General features: G+C 45.2%; 1 protein-coding gene across 1 annotated transcript in view; it reads left to right on the top strand.

The window, feature by feature from the left end:
* Window positions 1-824: 824 nt before the first annotated feature.
* Window positions 825-21,975, top strand: part of TXNRD3 (thioredoxin reductase 3) — a gene marked incomplete at its 3' end in the record, with an annotated part of 29,365 nt that continues 8,214 nt past the window's right edge. Inside the window, exons 1-11 of the mRNA XM_084247018.1 lie at window positions 825-1,010; window positions 9,092-9,152; window positions 10,170-10,279; window positions 12,646-12,750; window positions 12,985-13,057; window positions 14,668-14,787; window positions 16,689-16,831; window positions 18,527-18,642; window positions 19,665-19,890; window positions 20,172-20,264; window positions 21,343-21,419. Coding sequence (XP_084103144.1) covers window positions 972-1,010; window positions 9,092-9,152; window positions 10,170-10,279; window positions 12,646-12,750; window positions 12,985-13,057; window positions 14,668-14,787; window positions 16,689-16,831; window positions 18,527-18,642; window positions 19,665-19,890; window positions 20,172-20,264; window positions 21,343-21,419 — 1,163 coding nt within the window. The 5' untranslated portion in view covers window positions 825-971. The remainder of the gene's footprint in view (window positions 1,011-9,091; window positions 9,153-10,169; window positions 10,280-12,645; window positions 12,751-12,984; window positions 13,058-14,667; window positions 14,788-16,688; window positions 16,832-18,526; window positions 18,643-19,664; window positions 19,891-20,171; window positions 20,265-21,342; window positions 21,420-21,975) is intronic.

Below are 21,975 nucleotides of genomic sequence, written 5' to 3'. Positions count from 1 at the left end.
GATTACAGGGTCTCTTTGTTAGAGGTGCCTCCAGAATTCTACGCAGCAGGGACTGCAAGGAAGCCACCTAGGGAACTCACTTTAAAGCCGTGTTGCGCTGGGAAGCGTAGTGTTTTCATTTGACTGGTGGAATGCAAACTTTTCAAAATTAACCATGTTTCCTATCGATGCCTTTATTTGTTCACATTTTCCATAAGATTGAGACATCTATCCTTATTGAATAATACGTGTATTTTTAAGGTGGCTTGACGAGGCCGGTGGAGGGTATAAGGAGTGGAAAAGCCTCCACTGGAGGGGGCCGTGGGGGGGGAACCTTCGCTTGTCATCGCCGAGACCGGGCAATAGCCGCCGGCGCAGAACCTGGTTCCTAAGAGCCTGCCGCTTGGCTCCCGCCCCTTTGGGAGGTGCAGGCGGCCCAGTCCGCATGCGCGGGGCGGGGGCCGGCGGCGGGAGGGGCGGGGCCGGGCTTCGGGGGCGGGGCCGGACTTCCGGGGCGGGGCCGGGTGGGCGGGCGGGGGCGGGGCCGGGCGGGCGGGGACGGGGCGGGGCCGGGCAGGGCGGCCGGGGGCGGGGCCGGGGCCGGGCTTCGGGGGCGGGGCCGGGCTTCGGGGGCGGGGCCGGCCGGGCGAGCGGGCGCCCAGCTGACTGGCGACCGGCGGGAGCCGCGAGTGGGCGGCGTTCGGGTTCCGCAGCCCGAGTCCCCGTCTCGGAGTAGGCCCGGCCGGCCGGGAGCGACCGCAGCCCTGGCTCAGCCGCCGCAGCCGCCGCCGCGGCGGGCGCACGTGTCGCCGGGCCCGAAGAAGGCGGGCGCCGCCGCCAACCGCCGCCTGGCCGCCGTGCGCGCCGTGCCCGCCTCGTCCCCGCCGGGGCGCCGCGCCCGCCGGGCGTCCCCCGGGGCCGGCCGCCTGGCCGCCGAGGCGCGCGAGGAGCTGCGGCGCCGCCTCCGGGGCCTGGTGGACAGTAACCTGGTGATGGTCTTCAGCAAGAGCTACTGCCCGCACAGCGCGCGGGTAGGCGGGGGCGCCCGGGGCGGGGGTCCGGGGCGGGGGGGGCCCGGGACGGGGGGGCGGCCGGGGCGGGGGGCCCGGGGCGGGGGGCCCGGGCGGGGCTGGGACCCGGGGCCGCGAGGTCTCCCCGGGGCGGGGGCCGCCCCCCGAGGCGCCGCGGGTCCCGCCGCCTGGCCCGGACCCCCACACCGGGAGCCCCGCCGGGGCCGCCCCCCGCACCCCCGGGGTCCCGAGCCCGAGGCCCGCCAGCTCCTCCTCGGACGCGAACCCGGGCACCCAGCGAGCCCCCGGCGGGCCGGGACCGGCTCGGGCGGCGACACCACGTCACGACAGGGTCCCCCGGCCCCGCGCCTGGGGCGCCCCGGGAGGCGCGGCCACACGGCGGGGGTCCCCGGGCAGCCCGACCCCCTAGACTCCGCCTGCTTGTTCTTGGGTCCCTGGCAAGTGCCGGAGCCCGGGTCTCCCCCTCCCAGCCCGCACCCCGCCGTTCGCCCGCTTATCAGGGGCTTATCGGAGACTCTTGTGGAGTTCAGCCCAGTGGGGGAGCAGCTCGCGGGGGGCCGCTGCTCAGACCCCGCAGCCTGCTGGCCTGGTCCGGGTTGCGGAAATCCACGAAGCCCTGTTTGCACATCTTGGGAAAAACTTGAAGACAGGGTGTGAGGAGGCTACGAGGTCATTTCAGCAGCGTTGCTCCCTCCCTGAACTTTGGAGGGGGTCTGGCTAAGCATTTAGGGGTGTTTTATGGGCAAGTGTATGCTGAGTTTAAAAAGAACCCCCCTAGAAAGAAGTGTCAGAAGATAAATCCATCCGTAGGGACTTTTGATATGTGGAACTTCACCTTAACAGAAAGATTAGATAATACACGAATATGCAAGCGCAAAGCTAGTGAGTTGTCTTTGGGACGTTATAGGCTATGATTGTCCCATTTATTTTCAAGTTCGCGTTGCCTTACATGCTGTGTCATAGCACATTCATCTGTATCATTCACACACTCCTCACAGTACAGTCAAGCAACCCTAGTACTCTAGAAGGCTGTGCGCTGTCGCTCCTTGATCATATCCTCCCTCCTCCCCCTGGTTAATCTCCAGAATTCCTTGCTCTTCTTCACAGTTTTGCTAAGTGCATGTATACCCTTAAACAACATTTTGTCCCTTTTTGGCCTGTTCTGGTACTTTACGTAAAAAGAATCATACGTATGTGTTCTTTTGCACTTTTGCCCCTAAACAGTTAAGTCTTAGAGATTCAGGTATGTAAGTATCTGTAACTGTGGCTTGTTAATTTTCATTATTCTCATGACTCATACCATAGTTTGGTGAATCATAGCCGTTTATTGATTCTGCTGCTTTAATACAGTAGTTTTCAATTTTGTTTAAGCTTATTTTGCGTCTAAAAACAGTACGGCTGTGCCTATTGTGCACCCCCAACAAAGCACAACCAGCTGTTGCGCTGACAAAATGGGTATATTCAGAAACAAAAAGGCCTTTTGGAAAGTGCAGTTTTGTGGGGAGACACACCTTCACTTCCCCAGAATCAAAGCTAGTGCTCCCTTTTCTAGCCTTTGGAGTGTCTCCTGCCTGGTCCATTGGACCCTCTTCTTCCCCTTCTTTGAGCTGGGGCAGGGAAGCAGCATCTGTTCCCAGGGAGATGCAGGAGTGCTGGGAACTGTGGCTGGCTGAGTGTGCCTGTGTGAGAACTCTGCTAGTCTCCTGACCGCTTGCAGTAGGGTTTCTATATTGTAATTTCACAATTCCACCTTTTATTCCATATCTTTCTCTGAACGTGTTCTTAGTTGGGAGTCAGGTTTATCCTGGATTCAATGGCCTTTTGTTCCTCAGTACCAGGAAGGACCTTTCTTGGGTGTCATGTCCTATGTGGAGGGAAGGTGCAAGGCTGGAAAGCTCTCGAGCCTGCATTGGAGTAATGAGGAGGGGGAGCGTGTGAGCTCTCTTAGACAGCTCTCATCTGAGTCTGTCTCCTTTTAATAGACTTGGTGCTGACGTCTCAGGAAACTGTCTCCTCAGATGCTGCCTACTTTAATTGTGGGGTATTTTTACCTCCAGGTTATCGGATGGCATGCAGGTTCAGTCAGGATCTGGTTCTTTCTTCAGATGTGTCTCATGAATCCAAGAATCTGTTGCCTGAAGTTTTGGCTATACAAGGATTTATTACTTCATAGGGGCGTTTTCAGTGAGGCTGAAGGAATCTGGAGGTGTTTTTTTAGGAGACTGAATCTCCAGGTTGCAGGCTGTGTGCTTAAGGTCTTTATCTCCCCTGAGTGTTCCATGAAAAGATTGTTCAACCAGAACATGGTTATTTATGTAGAAGCAATTAGGTTTTTACAGTATTGGAGAATATTTCTTTTCAGCTGTGGATCAAAGAGGCAGGAGCCAGGTGCATTGAGCAGCCTGTGACTGTCTCAAAGGCTAAGAACGTCTGAGTACCACAGGGGGTTGATCTGAGATTTAGAAGGACCTACGGCAGTGCTTTTGCTCAAGGTGTTGGGGGCCTCTACAAACAGCCAGTTGAGTTTTGATGATACTCTTGGTGTGTTCAACTAAACCAGAGGGCTGAGAGTGGTAAGCACAGTGAAAAGGTTATAAAACCAGCCAAACCTGACCATTTAAATGGGTTCCCCAATCACTGTGGAGTTCGAAGAGTTCCCTAGCCAGGTAGGGGTAATCTTTCCCAAAGAGCTGTGGCCACAGAAGAGGCTGCGGCCTCTTCACAGTGTTGCAGATGTGGTCTCAAGGTCTCTCCTCTGCTCTCCCGGTATAATGGAAGGCCCCAGGTCCCAGGGATGCCTTAGTCCAGTGAGAAAACGTATTGCCCATCACTAGCTCATAGACCCACGAGATGGGGAGACTATGTGAAATCCCATGGCCAGCCCTCGAATGGCCCGTTAGGTCCAGGAGCAGTGGGGACAGGCTTTCTGGTTGTATTGTGGACAGATGAAACAAGGAGGAGATCCTTTTTGCACCCTAATTAATATTTCTCCACCAGCAGTGATCCTGAATGTTACCCGAATGCTGTCTGCTATTGACAGACCCATGGCTGAATGCAGGTACCATGGTTAGAAGTGGAAATTTTAGAGCCTCTGGTAGACTGGGTTGTTATTTGGTCCAAATCTGCATTTTTTTTTTTTTCTGCTTGTCATACTAACAACTGTGAGCTCTATTTTTGCTTTTCCTTCTCTGGAGACAATCATTGATCCTCTCTAGCCAGTCCTCCTAAGTTAACATTCAGTGAAATGCCCCTTTGGACCATGACAGAGGTTTGGCTGCTATTGTTACCTTTAAGAGCAGCATTACTCATAGAAATATCAACAAGGTACTTTCCTTTAACTTCCAAAAAGTCAATTTTTGAATGTTCCTACACAGAGTCAAATAGAGAGCTTAGTTCCTTGATTGGGCCATTGATGTCTTTGAACAGGTATTATTGGGAGCTTAGCATTATGGGGACACAAAGATGAATAAATCATGGCCTTGCCTCCCAGGAACTCATGGCCTACTTGAACAGTAGTCAGCCAGCTCTCATGCCCCAAAGAAGTGCGTGTGACCGACACCTGCAGTGGCAATGAAACCAAACCTTTGCTTCTTTGGGGGTGGGAGGCGGTGAGAAAAACTTAAAGAAATTATATTTAAGCTGGCCCTTGAGGAATAAGTTGGGATGTCTATAGGTAAGGAGCAGCATCTAGCTAAGTAGTTAGTATAAAGAAAGGGGGAGAAGATGAAATGAAAACAGTAGAGCTGAGCATGGGCCCATGAAAGGAATTGAGGAGGGAAAATGGTTGGAATGTTAGTTTCAAAGTCAAAGAAGAAGAATGAAGGGATCTGCTCAGACAGGTCAGAGCGTTGCAAATACTGTCTACGCTCCTCTCGCTGTGTCATGGAAGGACCTGGGACCCAGGCGACTGCTTCTCTCTTTCTGTGCTGTGCAGCCCCAGAGAGTGGATGGGCAGCAGAAATGAAAAATGTCACAGAATTTCTCATCAGTCTGGCATTTTCTTGATGGAGCATTCGCTTGGTTGCTGTAGATTTTTGATCAATGTCTAGAACTTCTATTTCGTTATCTTACTTCGAAATCATTGAACTTCAAAAAAACCTCCTTGTTCTTTTCTTTATCAAATTTAGTATATTTTTGCACATTTCTTCTCCTTTCTTTCTCTTTTTGTAATGGTCACACTATGCTATGGCGGTGTCCTAATGGCCCCCCCACATCTCTCAGAGGCTTATCCATTTTCCTTGATGCTCTTCTCTCTGTGGCTTCAGATCGCAGAATCCTTTACTGATCTGTCCTCAGGTTTACCAGTTCTTTCTTCTGCTGGTTCAACTCTGTTGAGATACTCAGTGAACTTTTCATTTTGGTTATTGTACGTCTCAACTCCTTAATTCCATTCGGTTCCTTTTTATAGTTTGTATCTCTTTACTGATATTTTCTATTAGATAAGATATTGTCCTCATGCTTGCCTTAATTTCCATAAGTTTAGTTTCCTTTAATTCTTTGGGCATACTTATAACAACTGCTTTGTGTATGCGGTCTGTTATCTGGGTCCTCTTGGAGATGGTTTCTTTTTTTTTTTTTTAAGATTTTATTTATTTATACAAGCACTGGGTACAATCGGAAGCACAGGAGGGTGAGAGAATTCACCAGAGCCAGAGTGGGGAACAGAACAGGCAGATCGACGAAATACACTGCTGAGGAAGGCAGTGGGCGGCAGGAGAGGTCTGCGTGCCATTTGGGACCCTCACCCGGCAGCCGGGGATTGAACAGAGGCTGCAGGCAGCTTCGCAACCCAGCGCTCAACCACTGCGCCACCGGGGAGGCCCGGAGGTGGTTTCTTTTTGCCTCGTTTTTTCTCTTGTCTGTGGATCATGCTTTCCCCTTTCTCTATATAGCTAATAGTTTTGTTTGTTTGTTTTTTCTTTTATTGGTTGTAATTAAAACACTAAAGCATCTTCTTTTTTTTTATAATAAATTTTATTTTTATATTCCCCATACAATTGCAACCCCCCCATTCTGACCCCAATCCCTCCCCTCCTGCCCCCCACCCCCCAAAAAGTGTCTCTGGTTCATAGTTTTTTGTTGATTTTGATTTTCACTTTCTTATAGTTATTCATTTTCCTGGTCCCTTATTTAAGTTTTCTAGATTCTTGCTATGAGTGAGACCATCCGGTATTTTTCTTTTTCTTTCTGGCTTATTTTGCTGAGCATGATCCCTTCCAGTGCCATCCATGTTGCTGCAAATTGCATGTGTTTATCTTTTTTGAATGCTGAGTAATATTCCATGGTATATATGTACCACATCTTCTTGATCCAGTCATCTGTTTTTGGGCATTTGGGCTGTTTCCAAAGCTTAGCTATTGTAAACAGTGCTGTATAGCTAATAGTTTTTTTGTTGAAACCTGGATATTTTAGGTGGTATCTAAAGTTGCTACAACTTTTAGGTTGGATATCTGAAGTTTGAACTTTAGATACTAAACCTTCCCTTCTCCGTAGCTTCTTTATGTTTGCTATTTATTGCTTAATAGTGAGTTGTCCGGATTGTCTTGGGGTTGTTTTCACCCAAAATGAAGGATCTGATGTCACTTTTCTTAGGGTGCAGCCCAGTCACCCTGGGACAACAGGGATTTTAGCAGGGCTCCCTTTGTTTTCGTTATGTTTTCTGTCTTTGTTGGTCTTATACCCAGATATTAGGCTCCATTAATGCAGGCTAGTTGTTCTTGTTTTTCATGGTGCCCTGGGGTGTAAATTGTTCCACACTTTGATCCAATTAAATCTGGGCGTCTTTGCAGGGATAGTTTAGAGGCAAGTTTGAGGTTTGTTCTGACCTTAGAAGGGCCCTTCTTGGCTCTTTCCCTGGTTGTCTCGTAAACTAGCTGGGCCACAGTTTAGCTGATGTCCTTGTGGGGAGCTTCCAGCCTCCTCTTAATCCTTGCCACTGCAACCGCCATTGTCTTCAAGAACACCATTATTTTTTTTTCTGGTTTTATTGAGAAATCACTGATATAATCACTGTATAAATTGAAGGTGTACAGAATGATGGCTGATTTACATATATTGTGAAAGGATTGCTTCAGTAGGTTTAGTTAACGTTTATCACCTTACACAGAAACAATAAAAAGAAAATTTAAAGCATTTTTCTCCTTGCGATTGAGCACACCCAGGATTTACTCTCTTAAAATCTTTCCTCTGTGACATGTGCTGTGTCAATGCAGCCGTCATATCGTGTATTACATCCCCATACTTACTTCTCTTGTAACTGGAAGTTTGTGCCTCTGAACACCTTCCTTAATTCCCCTTCTCCCCACCTTCAAGACCACCTTTATTTAGACTTGAACTTCCCAATGTCTATTTCAAACATAGTCGTTTTCTTTAAGTAGAACTTTGGAGCTCTCTGATCTTATAACTTGCTTCTTCCCCTGAGCAAAATCTCTGAGACCTTATTCAGAGCTGGGGGTGGGGAGCGTCACCCAATCCTTTTGGAGTGAAACCCTACCTTATGAAGTGGGTGGCTCTGGGTGGGTCTAGTATCTTCTGGTCTTCTTGGCTTGCCTCTCCCAGCGTGGCCTGAAACCTTGCCATACAAATGGGCTGGGTCAAGGGTGATTAAGGCCCTATTATTTTTGACCTGGGGGGTAGAACCTTTGATCTGTGAGTTGGGGCCAGGGTGGAGGAAGGGCGCCCTAGCCCCTGTGTTTTTAGCCACATGCAGCAGAAATGGAGCCAAGGGAGACTGAGACATGCTGGTGGCCTGCCCCTCTGGTGGCTGGGAATTCAGGAAGTGGGGAGTCTAGTTCTCTTGGCCATACTCTGAGATTGGAGCTTCTATCAAGCTTATCTAGGGCAGGGGAGGGCACAGGTCATGACTCAAATGCCCTTAGACTCTCCCTGTTCTTACTAACATCTAGTAGGGTTTCTTCAATAAAAGTTGCTTCACGTGCCATGTGTCCTTAAAACAATTGCTACAGATTTAAATGGTTGCTTTTTAAAAATTATTTTCATCAGTGGATGTTTCTCCAGGGAACAGGTGTGCTGAGTTTCTCATGCTTCCATCCTGGAAGGGGTCCTCTGGGCTGCTTCTTGAGGGCCGAGGACATTGAAGGGTTTTCAGTAATGGTGACAGGAGGGCTTTAAAAGACCACCGTGGCTGCCATTTAGAGAGCTGGAGGAAACAGAGAGATGCAGTAAAATTCTGAAGATGTTACTGAGAAATTCCAGGCATAGCTGTATGTGGCTCAGATTAAGATAGCAACAAATTAAGATAGCAACCATGGGGAACTAGAATGATGAAGTAGTTCAACATGGAGAATTGTTAAGACTTAGTAATTAATTGGCTGGGTGAGGAATTAGGATGGGATGGGTAGGAAGATGTTGCAAGAGAGGTTGGTATTGAAATGACTCATGATCAATCTTTTGCAAAGTTCAAATGCGGAGTCTGATCCAGGGTCTAATAATGCCCGTCTCTAAGCTCCTAGGTGATGCCCATGCTGCGGGTCCTCATGCCCCTGTTTGTATAGCAGGACCCTGGGGGTTCTCCTTCAGGTAACTGCTGAGTGGTAACAGAAGGAAACCACCAGTGCCCATCTGTTTCCCTTAGTGGAGGGCAGGGATTGTGTCTTGTTCATTGTCGTATCTTCAGTGGCCTATGTGGGGTGACCCATAGGATAGATAAATATTTGTTGAGTGATTTACTGACTATTGAAGGGAAACACAGAAAGAGAAACAGTTATGTGGAAAGGGTTGAAGAGCATATGAGGTGCCTGTGGGCGTAATGGTAGGGTAATATATAACCTGCCTGTCTTGAGATCAGAAAGGGGATTTGGGTAAAAGTCACTGACTTGAAAATCAAAGGTTCAGGTGGTAAAGAAAGGAAAGTAGTTGCTTTCCTTTCTGGGGGGATGTTTAGAGGAAGGGGAAAGCAAGCACAGGCCCGAGCTCAAATTCCTCACCAACATCTGCTTGGGCGGGCACCCCTTTTTACTTGGATACCCCTTTTTTACTTGGTCACCCCTTTCTACTTGCCCATATTTTTAAACACCATCGATTCTTTGTGAGATTAAAACTTTGGTGATTTTTTGTTACAGGTTAAAGATCTCTTTTCTTCTTTGGGGGTTGAATATCATGTCTTGGAACTTGATGAAGCTGGTAAGTAGAATGGTTAGCACATATTGTTGTTTTATTAAATGTCAACAGGATTGACTTCTTTCTGTTTGCTTTGCTCTATTCAGTTGACTTTGTCTCTTTGGATTAGATAGTCCTTTGTTGTCTACATTCAGCCGTGCAGAAAATGAACCTCAATTTAGTGTCAATTTTTTTATTTGTATGTTTTGTATTTGAGGGGAGGGAACAGGAAGAAGACGTATAAGCTATTAACTTTGAAGTATGTTAGACATTTCAGATATCTCTGCCGACTTTCTAACAACATAGATCATGCTGTAATAAACGAGGAGAATGCACTGTTATTTCCTGATTGTTTTACCCACAAAGGGGGAACATGTTCATTTTGTAGTTTGAGGCTTTCACGTGCTTGTCACGGGTACCCCACACACCGGCCAGTGCTTGCTTGCACATGTGTGTGGTTTGCAAGGGGAGATGCTGGTGATCAGAGGAGCTTGCTCTCTGCCCTCACAGGTCTTCACCAACTTATTTTAACGCAGTCAGTCACCTTAATAAATAAACTGTTCTTGAATCTTTGAGACTTTTTTAAAGAGAATACCAGGTAAGTTAAATAGTCATGGCTCAGTTTTATTTTTAGGGATGGAGGATACATTTTGGACCATGAGCATAAATCTTTTTAAAAATGTAGTTGTGGGAAATGTTTCCAGAGTTATTTACTGTGGAAGTGGATTTTATCTTGATAATTGTTCGGAAAATACAATTCTTACCTATTTGTCTTGGCATCTCATTGAATTATATGTCAAATCTAACTCAGTTTTTTTTTTTTTTTTCTTTAAGGCAGCAGTGGCTTGGCCATTAGTCTTTAAGTTCTCCTTTGAAAGCCTGGGTGTTTCCGCCTTGAGTCATCCTTCATAAAGTTATCTAACACTGACTTACATGGGTGTGCGTGTGTGAACTCTGGGGTGTCGTAACTCTTAAGCTCAACTCATCAAGGTGTGGAGGCCTTTCAGTGATTTTAAATATTTAGGTTTTTTCATTCTTTAGATGATGGGGCCAATATTCAAGAAGTGCTGACAGAGATCACTAATCAGAAAACTGTGCCCAATGTTTTCGTGAACAAAGTACATGTGGGTGGATGTGACCGAACTTTCCAGGTAATAATAGTGCTATGTTCTGTAATGCTGCTTCACATTTTGTTTTAAGAAAATGACTTTTAGGACCTCCCCGGCGGCGCAGCGGGTTGAGCACAGCACTGTGAAGCTGTCCACAGCCTCTGCAGTGCAGGTTCGATTCCTGGCCGGCCAAGGAGAATCCCACATGGCGCGGCAGACCTCTCCTGTAGCGCCTGCTGCTCCCCTCAGCAGTGCTTTCAGTCCATCTGCCTGTTCTGCCCCCCCGTTCTGTCTCTGGTGAATCCTCTCACCCTCCCACAACTCTGGCCTATATCCCAGCTCTTGTATAAATAAAAATAAATCTTTTTTTTTTTAAGATTTATTTATTTATTTATACAAGCACTGGGTACAGTCAGAAGCACGGGAGGGTGAGAGAATTTACCAGAGCCAGAGCAGGGAGCAGAACAGCAGACGACAAAGTACACTGCTGAGGGGAGCAGTGGGTGCGGCAGGAGAGTTCTGCGCACCATGGGGGACCCTCCCTGGCAGCCAGGGATCTAACCGGCGCTGCAGAGGCTGTGGGCAGCTTTGCAGCCCAGCGCTCAACTGCTGTGCCACTGGGGAGGCCCCAAAAATAAATCTTTAAAAAAAAAGAAAATGACTTTTAGGGATCTATTCATTTGTTGTTTGGAAGTTGTAAGATGGAAAAGTTTGCAGCATGGTTATCAGATAACTTAATTACTTTAAGGGAAATTAGCTTTTCTACCAGCTCAAACTTCAGAAGCTAAAAAGGGGAAGGTTTTGGGTGAGGTTGCCAGGACAAACAGGTGGGCCACCCTGGAGACCTCACTGTTTTTTTTCCTTCTGATGAGTGAGAAAAGGGCTATTCCATCTTTCAAATTTCAGTAAATGAGGTCGATGCTAACATTCTTGTCAAGTGTAAGCAGCCCTATCAAGGTTGCTAACTCTGTGAACAGGAATCATTCAGTTAAGTAGTGAAAGAGAGAAATTGATATTAAAAAATGCCCTTGTTTTAAAACTACTTACTTTTATTAAAATTCTGCTCTTGCTGTGTCCTTTATATCTGTATGCAAGTGGTAGTAATCAGTGATTGATTAAATACTTCTGCTTGAGATTTTAATTGGAATTGTATTTTTGTTGGGGGGAAAAATGTCTACATTGTTTGTGAATCTGTTGTCAATATGGCTATCTAGTAAAAGTCTGCCTTATTAGTCCTAGAAATAACCCAACTTACAAGTGCTGGTCTTGCCCCTCCTTACCTGGAAAATGATGTCAGAGGATGAATCTGGAGAGGCTGAGATAGTACGTTGATTCCAAAATTAAAAGGGGTTTTGCCTTGGATGGCAGGTGCTTGGGAGATAGGGGTTCCTGCAGGTACCTAAAAATATGTAAAATAAAATATATAACAAAATAACAATATAAATAAAAATTTAAAAATTAAATAATCCCAAAAATTATTAATGTTTAAGAAGAGATTAATTAGACATCACATTTACAAGCAGTTTAAGATCACTAAATCCCTCTGTAAATATAATAAAAATAAATATTTTGGATTCTCTAAAAAAAAAAAAAAAAAAGGCAAAGCGACCACAAGAGTCCTCCATACATGTGCCAAAAGCCTCTGCAGACATAGCTCTTCAGGACACACCTCTTCAGTGGGCCATCTGGTGGCTGCAGAGTCCCAGGGTTCCAGAGCACTTCCCGTGGTTCTCGGGATGAGCGTGGCGTTTCTAAAGCCAGTATAATGGGACGGAGCACCCAAGTTTGCATAGAGAAAACTTGCTGAATCACATTGAGTCTCTCACCTTGTCTAAGCCACTTCTGATCACAGGAGTGTCGAGTGAACTAGAGACTCCAGTGCAGAGACAGCCCCCTGACCACTGCTGAAAGAAAAAGCAAAATGTTCGTGTTATATAGGAAGCCCACCGGTAGGCTACAAAATTTAGGTCATTTATGAAAAACCATGACACAATTGGAAACACTTATTCCTGCTGATGTTGCATAGCCTGGTTTTCAAAACAAAGCCTAGCACAGGCGAACAAAATATGGAAGATTTTGAAAAATGATAGTTGACTATTTTATTATACTAGGTTATAATATTTTGATGGTTACACCAAGGGAAATGACCTGATCTAACAGCTCTGAAGCCATGAAGCGAGCCATGACCTCTAGGTGTGATAATGAATGAAAGTACATAGACTTTGGCAGATACTCTAACTAGTTGGACCCTATTTGAAACCATCCAATTTACTGTTCCAACTTACATGAATTATAGATGAATGGTTTCTAAGATTTTTATAAAAGAAATCCTTGCTGGTTAAATGTAGGGTGCAAATAAATAGTTTCAACCCAGTCATACTATATTTTCTCCTTTTTTTCCTCCACAGGCACACGAGAGTGGTTTATTACAGAAGCTCCTTCAGCAAGGTGGAGCATATGATTATGACCTCATTGTCCTTGGGGGAGGTTCTGGTGGCCTTTCGTGTGCTCAGGTATGAAAAAAATGAAACTCGAAGATAGTTTTCCTAGTGATTGCCATAAGCTTCCTCTGCTACTTAAAGAAAACCAATTTTGATGTTATAGTCTGTGGTTTTATTGTAACAGCTGGTTTAATAAAGCGTGTTATGACACCAACACAGTCTTTTCATTTAGGGGAGAGGAAATAGGGGGAGTGTCAAGAAAATGACAAAATCTTTCTATGCAGTTTTTCTTTTTTCTTTTTGTAGGAAGCTGCCACTTTGGGGAAGAAAGTTATGGTGCTGGATTTTGTGGTCCCATCACCCCAGGGCACATCATGGGGTAAGCTGTCTTCCTGGTTGTTGTGATTATTGTTACTCCTTGCTCTGTATGTGTGTGCACTTTGTTCTACCTCTTTATTCCTCCCAACAGTCTCAAGAGGGTCTAACTAGCCTGTGTCATAGGGGAGGAGACTGCATCTCAGTGAGTATAAGCATGCTAAGGTGGCTTAGTTAGCAAGTGGTGATTTGGAAAGATAATGTAAAAACAATGAAGGAAGGTTTGAATAAAAAAAAAATTCTCACAAGCCCAATATCCCAGCACTCTGCCTTAGTCATTTTTGCACACCCGCTAGCATTTTCACTTAGTTGTGGTCACGGGGTAAACTGTGTCACACTCACCTAAGTTTGCCATACACTTTTCTGTGTTTCTGCATCGATTTCCTAACTCTAATGGTTGTATGATAGTCAAGGTAGCGTGTGTGATCATTTCAGGTCAGTTTAGTCAAAAGCACAGTGAACTCCCAGCCCTGAGACTTGGCTGCAGACAAGAGCGCTCACCTTCCTGTGTTTTACTATCAAATAGAACATGGAGATTTGGTGCCTTGTGCTTCAAATCTGCGCTCCATTGTCTCTGCTCTGCTCTGTGCCCAGAAGACTGATGAGTTGGGTGGCCTTGCCCTCTAGCTTCCAGCTGGACTCACCCAGGCTGGGATAATGAAAAGAGGAGAGGGGAGAGTGGGGTTGGAATCTTCCTTCCTCCGACTCCTTCCCTGCTGGTCGCTGCACACTGGGCTCCATTCCCCTAAGGAAGACCACAGCTCCTGTCACCCCGTCCCCCTTTGGGGGGTGGTGCTCGCTCAGTGTGCTTGCCTTGTCCCCACCTTGGTGACAGGCCCACTGTTCTCCCTGCCCACACCCCTATAATAATTGCTTATTTACCCAGCTTGTAGGTGTCGTCAGTTTCTCTGCTACAACCCTGCCAAAAAAAAAAATTAAAAATTCAGACTTAAAAAATTTTGCCTAGTTTTTGTATAGAAAAGCTGATTTACCTTGCTTTTTCTCAGAATATTGGTGTGGTGTGAGCACATTTGTCTCTTTCTTTCTCTCTGTTTCCTCTTTTCTTCCTCCACTTCTCCCTTCCCTGTTCAGCAGGAGCCTCTTACTTGGATTACCAGGAAGCCATGGGCCAAGGGAATCTTCAGACTCGTACCCTGCCCGGGGCACAAGTCCTTGACTGTTCTGTGGTGGTCAAAACTCAGGGTAGATGTCACCAGGCAGCTTGAGGGGGATACACTGTGGCTCAGAGGAGTCAGTTTCAGAGAGGAAAGGCTGGAGCTGGGCTTCTGGCCCTTGGTGAAGTACAGGCCTAGTTCATCAACCTACTTCTCTTCTTTTTGTGGGTCACACTCAAGAGGAAGTATTGGACTCTGCCCCCAGAAAACTATTCAAATGCACATCCATAGTTTTGCTCATCCTCAGGCCTCCTTCAAGGACCCTTGCCTGAAAAGTTTGGGTTAATCATTTGCATTATTGTGGGGTGAGGTGTTGACACCACAACCATTTAGAGTTGTCATTTCCACATGCTTTTGATAACACGCACTCCGCATGTATGTAAAACCACATGTATAAATACATGTGGAACATTATTAAAACTGTGATTTTCTTTCTCAGGTCTTGGTGGTACATGTGTAAACGTGGGCTGTATACCCAAGAAATTGATGCACCAAGCTGCCCTTTTGGGTCAGGCATTAGCTGACTCGAGGAAATATGGCTGGGATTATGGTCAACAAGGTGGGTAACAGTATATAAAAATAATGATTGGGAGAAAGGAACAAAGTTTGAGTTTCTTAGAGAAAGACTTATTTATTTGTATAGTTGACTCCAAAATTCATTTAATAAACATCAACTAGGAGCCCACTATGTGCTAGCTGGGCACAGAAGGCCTTGTGCTTGACTGACTCATTTAAACATGGCCCTGTTCTCATGAGCCTGCTGCCTCTAGAGGGATTTTTGCAGCTACAGCCATTCCAGACCCTCAGCAGATGTGAGAGATAATAATCACTGTTTTCTGATTTCTTTCAAGTTTAAAGAAAGAAGTATAGTGAGGGTGATTATTTGAACTTTAGCCATTGTGATTACATTGTCTGTTTTATCAGTGGTTATGTATGTCTTTGGTTATTGAAAGATGAAAAACAAATTCATCTTATAAACACTTACTGGTTAAGCTATGAGGGCGCTATTTGCGGAAATATGGATCCTGCCCTCAGCAGCACATGGTCTGAGGGGAAGAGAGAAGCCTTCCAGAATGCTGCCATCCAGGTGCTACTTGAAGCCTCGACTGGAGGGGCACTGGAGGGCCGGAGTTGGGGCTTGACTGGAGACCTGCATCCTGGAGGTCACAGGGAAGCAGGACACATGAGACAGCTAGTTTTTGACCCAAACTACGGGAATGTGGCCCCGGGGGGGGGGGGGTGAGTGCTGGAGCGAAGAACCGGAGCAGCATCGCTGCTGGAGGGGGAGGCATGTTTTACTCCAAAGGTACTAAGCGTGTGAAGAGTTTCAGCAAGAGAGAGAGGCCCAGGAACCAACTTTGGATTCTGTATCCCTCTGGTGGCACCAAGGAACTTAGAAGGCCGGGGGTAGGAGGGGTGAGGGCAGGTCCTAAGATGAGGGGGTGAGGTGGTGCTGTTTCATAAACCAGAGGACAAGTGGAGAGGGTCACCTTGGACTGGAGGGTACAAGATGGAAGTAGAGAACTTAAGCATGGTATGGACAGGTTAGATGTGAAATGGTGATTTGGAATAACGTGTGGAGTTTTAAAAAAAGATAGTGGCCTGTCTCTTTCCCCAAAGATTGTGATCCAATAGATCTGCGCTACTTATTTCAGGTTTCATCTGAGTCGTGGGTAGGGAAGGAGGCCAGGAGGGGCACTGGCTAGAAATGTGATACGTGTGTTGAGAGTGAGAACAGGCAGGTTTCGGGCAGTGGCTGGGTGACCACTCCAGTGGTGGGGTTCAGCTTAACAGAGTGAGGTTGGACATGTTTTCCCAGACAGTCAACTCCAGGGAAAACTTTTGGTCAGGCCGGTAGTTTCAACTGTTGTAAATAAGATGAGGTCTCTCCACTTGGAAGTTCAATTTTCAGGTAGAATTCACTTTGGAGAATCCTCCTCTCTGATTTTTCATCTGGCCTGGATGTTTCATGTAAGGTCCCTTGGAACGCCCTGGTGGGGTTTGATACCCAAGCGCTCAAAGCAGGTCTGGGCCAGGCCCAGAGTTTTAGAGCCACAGCGTGTAGGTGAAGGTTGAAGACTTAGGAATTGCTGAGATGGTCTTGGGAGAACATAAGGATAGAAAAAAGTAGAGGACAGAGACAGAATCCTCAGATATTTTAATACCCAAGGTAAGTGGGTGAGGAAGAGGGGAAAGCAGGAGAGTTGTGTCACGGAAACCTGGAGGGTTCTATTTTTAAGGGCAAGATTTAGGACTCAGGGAGTCTTAAAAGAGCACCGCCTTGAGTGAAATGGGGCAGGAAGGCTATAACTGGCATAAAAAAGATTTAAGTTGCTAATTATCTTCTGTTTACTTCCTGATCTTAAAGCAGTATATAGTACGGCTCACATGTGATTACATATAATTTACCTTTAAAAATAAAATTCACTTAACACCTTTATCCTGCTTATTTATTTTCAGTGACACACAACTGGGAGACCATGAGAGAAGCAATTCAGAACCACATCGGCTCTCTAAACTGGGGCTACAAGGTGTCTCTGCGGGAAAAGGCTGTGACTTATATCAATTCCTATGGAGAATTTGTTGACCATCATAAAATAAAGGTACCATGTGAATGTTTTTCTTCACTGCATGTCCTTACTCTTGCTTGTGCTTGCCTTGAATGGAATTGCACATTAAGGACTGTAGCTTGGGGCCTCCCTGCTGGTGCAGGGCTTAAAGACAGCGCTATCAAGCTATATTGCCAGCCACTGCAGCACAAGTTCAATCCCCAGCCGGCCAGGGAGCAACCCACATGGCACAGCAGACCTCTCTTGTCTCGCCCGCTGCTCCCTCAGCAGTGTATTGCAGTAGATCTGCCTGTTCTGCTTCCCACTGTCTCTGGTGAATCCTCTCTCACACACCCCACCTCTGGCTTACACCCCTGTTCTTATATGCATAAATAAAATCCTTTTAAAAAAAAAAAAAGGACTCTAGCTAGCAGGTGTGTGCCATTGTGCACACTCCACACCTGCATGTGTGTCTCCCTCATTGTCTGGGTGCCACATGTCTGAGTTCCAGAAATTGCTTTTTGAAGAACTCTTAAAAGGGTTATTTGCCTTTTGATTTCATTTCTTAAGAGAAAAAATGGTTAGTCTAAACAGATCAAAATTCAAAAGACTAAGAAGAGGAAGCCTTATCCATAGCTCCAATAGATATTATTTGTAAAAGCATTAACAAACATAGTATCAGAATTAGTGTATTTTATAAGTTTGTTGTATCTTACAAGTGTTACAAGATCAATAAGTAAGGAAAATGAGATCATTTTAATGGACACAAAAATTTGAAATTGAAGTTAGGAAGCCCCATCATCTATTACCCCAGCATTAAATATTCTTGTGGTTGGCTCTTGCAGCACAGTATGGGGTGATCTTGATAAGAGCTGAGGTGGCATTGTTGCCATTTGTTGCCTCTGGAAAATGATGAGGTGGACTGCTTCAAGCTGCCCCATATACATGGGCCAGTCTGCACTACATTATTCACGAGAACCATACTAGAAATACAAGGCAGTTCATTGTATTTCTCAAGTCATAGTTTGCCTGTCGTAAGTAGTAAGTGGTAAGTAGTTGCTCCTTCCCAACCAGACCCGCCTCTGCTCACTTCTGTGTCCTCAGTGAGTGATACCACTTCTTCCCACTCTCCAGCTGGAACCTCTGATTCCTCCCCTTCATGCCCAGCCTGCACTTGTTTGTTTCTCTCAGGACCCTCCTGAACAGGTCTCCACATTTCCTCCATGCAGCTGTTAAACTATCTTCATTGGTATTCATTTTCATTCTGAAAATGAAAATGCCTTTATGATTTACTTGTATAGTTGGAAATAAACATGTCAACCTTATTGATTCCCCATAGACTAAATTTGTAGACGGACACATGAGGATTTTACTCTTGGCTCTGATCTGTCAGTTTCACTTCACCATGACACGTATCCTCATTTCATGTCACTTTTGGCCACTTGCTGTTACTCAAACACCACTGGCTTTCTGGCCTGGGTGCTCTGACGCTCTGTTCTCACTCCAGGTTGCCTTCCTCTCCACTTCATCTCACTTCTCTTTCACCACCTTTGAAGCACCTGGACGGGCATGCCAGCCCTCTACTACCCTGCTGCTGTGGGCTCTGGTTGATATTTTGTAGAGACTTGGTACTAATACATTCTTTTTACATGACTGTTCCTGTTGCTTGGGAAGTTTTGTTGGGTAAGTTTGTCCAGGTACTTTAGAGTGTGTGTTGAAAAAGGTGACATCTGCTTTTCTTTTTTCAAGGCAACCAACAAAAAAGGACAGGATACATGTTACACTGCTGCAAACTTTGTCATAGCAACAGGAGAACGACCACGGTATTTAGGGATTCCAGGAGACAAAGAATACTGTATTACTAGGTAAGATTAACTAGGCTATTTTAACTGTACGTCATGTTTTTATGTTCCCAATGTATTTACTCCCTGTCTTTTTGCACAAAAGATTTGAATTGATGACAAAGGATGTAAGAAGCTAAGTAGAGAATGTAATGGAACAAAGAAAACAAAGTTAGGGAGGTAATAAGTTCAAGTTTATGAACAGAAGTATCCTGTATGCTTCTAGGTCCTTTCTCAAGGTGGTCTAGAAATTTGATTGTAAATTTCCTGGAGGCCAAAGCAAAGAAGAAAATACACTTAGCTTTAGGGATTAGTGTCTGTGTAGTAGTGACCTAGTTGATCAGGAGAAGTGTAGCTGTTTCTCATAAAGAGACTTAATAGGCATTTTCCCTGCATGGTTATAAAGAGGACATTGGATAACATAGTACAACACTTTTCAAACTTTTTTGACCTCGTGCATATTAAATCATTTCAGGTGAACACCTACATGCTAAAACAAACAAAACAGTATTTCTTGTTATCACATATTTTCTATTGTTTTTTTTTTAAAGATTTATTTTATTTATACAAGAACCGGGGTATAGGCCAGATGTGCGGGAGGGCAAGAGGGTTCACCAGAGACAGAGCAGGCAACAGAACAGGCAGACTGACGAAATACACTACTGAGGGGAGCAGTGGGCAAGACAGGAGAGGTCTGCTCGCCATGTGGGTTGCTCTGAGGCTGGCGGGGATCAAACCGGCACTGCAGAGGCTGTGGACAGCTTCACAGCACATCGCTCAACTGCCTGCACCACCAGGGAGGCCCTCTATTCTGTTTTTTTTTTTTTTTTAAATTTGCTTGTAACCCACTAATTTGGAAAAAAAATGGAGATAAACTTCTTACTTCACAGTCGACAGAGTTACAAACCCAAAAACACTATTTATTTTAGCATTTCTTCATTCAAGCACCAAGTTGCAATTCAGTCCATGAAAGACTAGTATACAGCAAAACCCTGATAACTCATTTCATTTTTATTGTCTAGATGTTCTTTATTTTTATTTTTCAGCGATGACCTGTTTTCTCTGCCTTATTGCCCGGGCAAGACGTTGGTGGTGGGTGCATCCTATGTGGCCCTGGAATGCGCAGGATTTCTAGCTGGCATTGGCTTGGAGGTCACGGTCATGGTGCGTTCAATCCTTCTCCGTGGTTTTGACCAAGAAATGGCAGAGAAAGTGGGATCCTACATGGAGCTGCATGGTGTTACGTTCTTAAGGAAATTTGTGCCTGTGAAGGTGAGTCCGAATGACCTTTGGGAGTCTTTACACTCTTTCTCTAGCGTTTTACTTTCTCCCCTCCCTACTTCATTCATTCAGTAAACTAGTGTACACTCAATAGAAAACCTTAAAGATAGTGCTCTCGGCCCCAAAGCTGCAAGAGTGGCCCTCGTTTGTCCCTCTCGCCACCTCTGTTGGGAACCTGATGTCCTTGCTCCTGCTCACACATGCACATGTGCACCCTGTGACAGTTTTCTGTCATCTTTAGATAGAATTGTTGCATTACTTGTCCTTCCTAGATTCAACAGTTGGAGAAAGGTTCACCCGGAAAGCTGAAAGTAGTGGCTAAATCCACTGAAGGACCAGAAACTTTTGAAGACACATATAACACAGTAAGTTTTTATTTTCTCAGCAGTAGTCAAACAAGTTAGCACAGGTGGAACTTATGGGAAGTTACATCAGACTTAAGTTTTAAAATATTTTTTGTAAGACTATCCTTTTTCTGACTCCATTGTTCTCACCTTTATTTTGTTAATGTGATGAATTGTATTGATTTGATTTTGGGTGTTAAACCAAATTTGTATTTTGGGGACAAACCCGAGCTAGTCATGTAGAAGTATTCTTTTTATGTTTTGCTATGCTTGATTTGCTAACATTTTGTTAAGGATTTTTCACCCATGTTTGTGAAGCATATTAGCTTATAATTTAATATCCTTGTCTGACTTTCATGTCAGATGTTTATGCTCGTCTCATGGAAAAGTGTTAGAAAGTGTCTCTTCTTCCTGTTTTCTGGAAGAGTGTACACTATTAGTATTATTTCTTACTAAAGTGATGGATAGACTATTAGTGAAGTCATCTGGATCTGGAGTTAATTTACACATGTGGATTCAGTTTCTAAATCCACCATAGACTGGGGGATATAGGCAACAGAAGTATTGGGTTGTCAGAAAAGCAATGACATGTTTTTTCAGCATTTTCAGGCAAAATGTGTCATGACTTTTCCGACAACCCAATATCTTCTGAGGCCATTGTCCTTGGCTTGGACGAGGCCGCCTCCTCCCTGTGTCCTCAGTGGATCAACCCTCAGTCTGTACTGTCTGCACCCTAATCGCCTTAACTTAGTAGACACCAGTCCTATTAGATAACAACATCATTTAACTTGAACCACTTCTTTAAAGGCCCTTTAAAGGTCTCCAAATATAGTCATATTCTGAGGTACTGGGGTTAGGACTTCAACATATGCATTTAGCGGGGACATACTGAACATATAATAAATAGGGTTATTCAGATTTGTGTGAGTGTGAGTTTTGTGAATCAAGTCTTTCGAGGAATCTAACTGACCTCCGCTGTCAAATATATTGGTATAGGGTGTTCATAATATTCTTCTTTTACTATCTGAGGGATCTGTAGTGATGCTTCCTTTCATTCCTAATATTGACCATTTGTGTTCCTGACCTCTCTCTCAAATAGGTTCTATTAGCAATTGGCCGTGACTCCTGTACAAGGAAAATAGGTTTGGACAAGATCGGTGTCAAAATTAATGAGAAGTAAGTGCACGTGGCATCATTCATTGCCTGACCCTGTACAAAGCAAATGTTTCTACAGATCACCTTCAGCAATTCTCATTGAATTATGAGGACACAGAATTTTAATGCTTTATGTTTATTTGATAATAAGTAATGTGTCAAGCTCTGTATAATCTGGTTTTTTTTTCATTATCGAGTCAGTAACTATTGCGTGCCTTAAAGAGTACACAACAACAGTGATTTTAAGAAATAATTGGAAATATATTCACTTACAGTCTGATTTAGGTGATTTTTTTTTTAAGATTTATTTATTTATACAAGAACCGGGGTAGGCCAGATGTGCAGGAGGGTGAGAGGATTCACCAGAGAGAGAGCGGGGAACAGAACAGGCAGACTGACAGAAATAAACTGCTGAGGGGAGCAGCGGGCGAGACAGGAGAGGTCTGCCCCACCATGTGGGTTTCTCCACGGCTGGCAGAGATTAAACTGGCACTGCAGAGACTGCGGACAGCTTCACAACACTGCACTCAACAGCCTGTGCCACCAGGGAGGCCCTGATTTAGATGAATTTTTGTGT

The sequence above is a fragment of the Talpa europaea genome (assembly GCF_964194135.1).
Source record: "Talpa europaea genome assembly, chromosome: 11".
NCBI lineage: Eukaryota > Metazoa > Chordata > Mammalia > Eulipotyphla > Talpidae > Talpa > Talpa europaea.
Note: the sequence above shows the minus strand (reverse complement) of the source record. Positions and strands in the feature narration are given on the sequence as shown.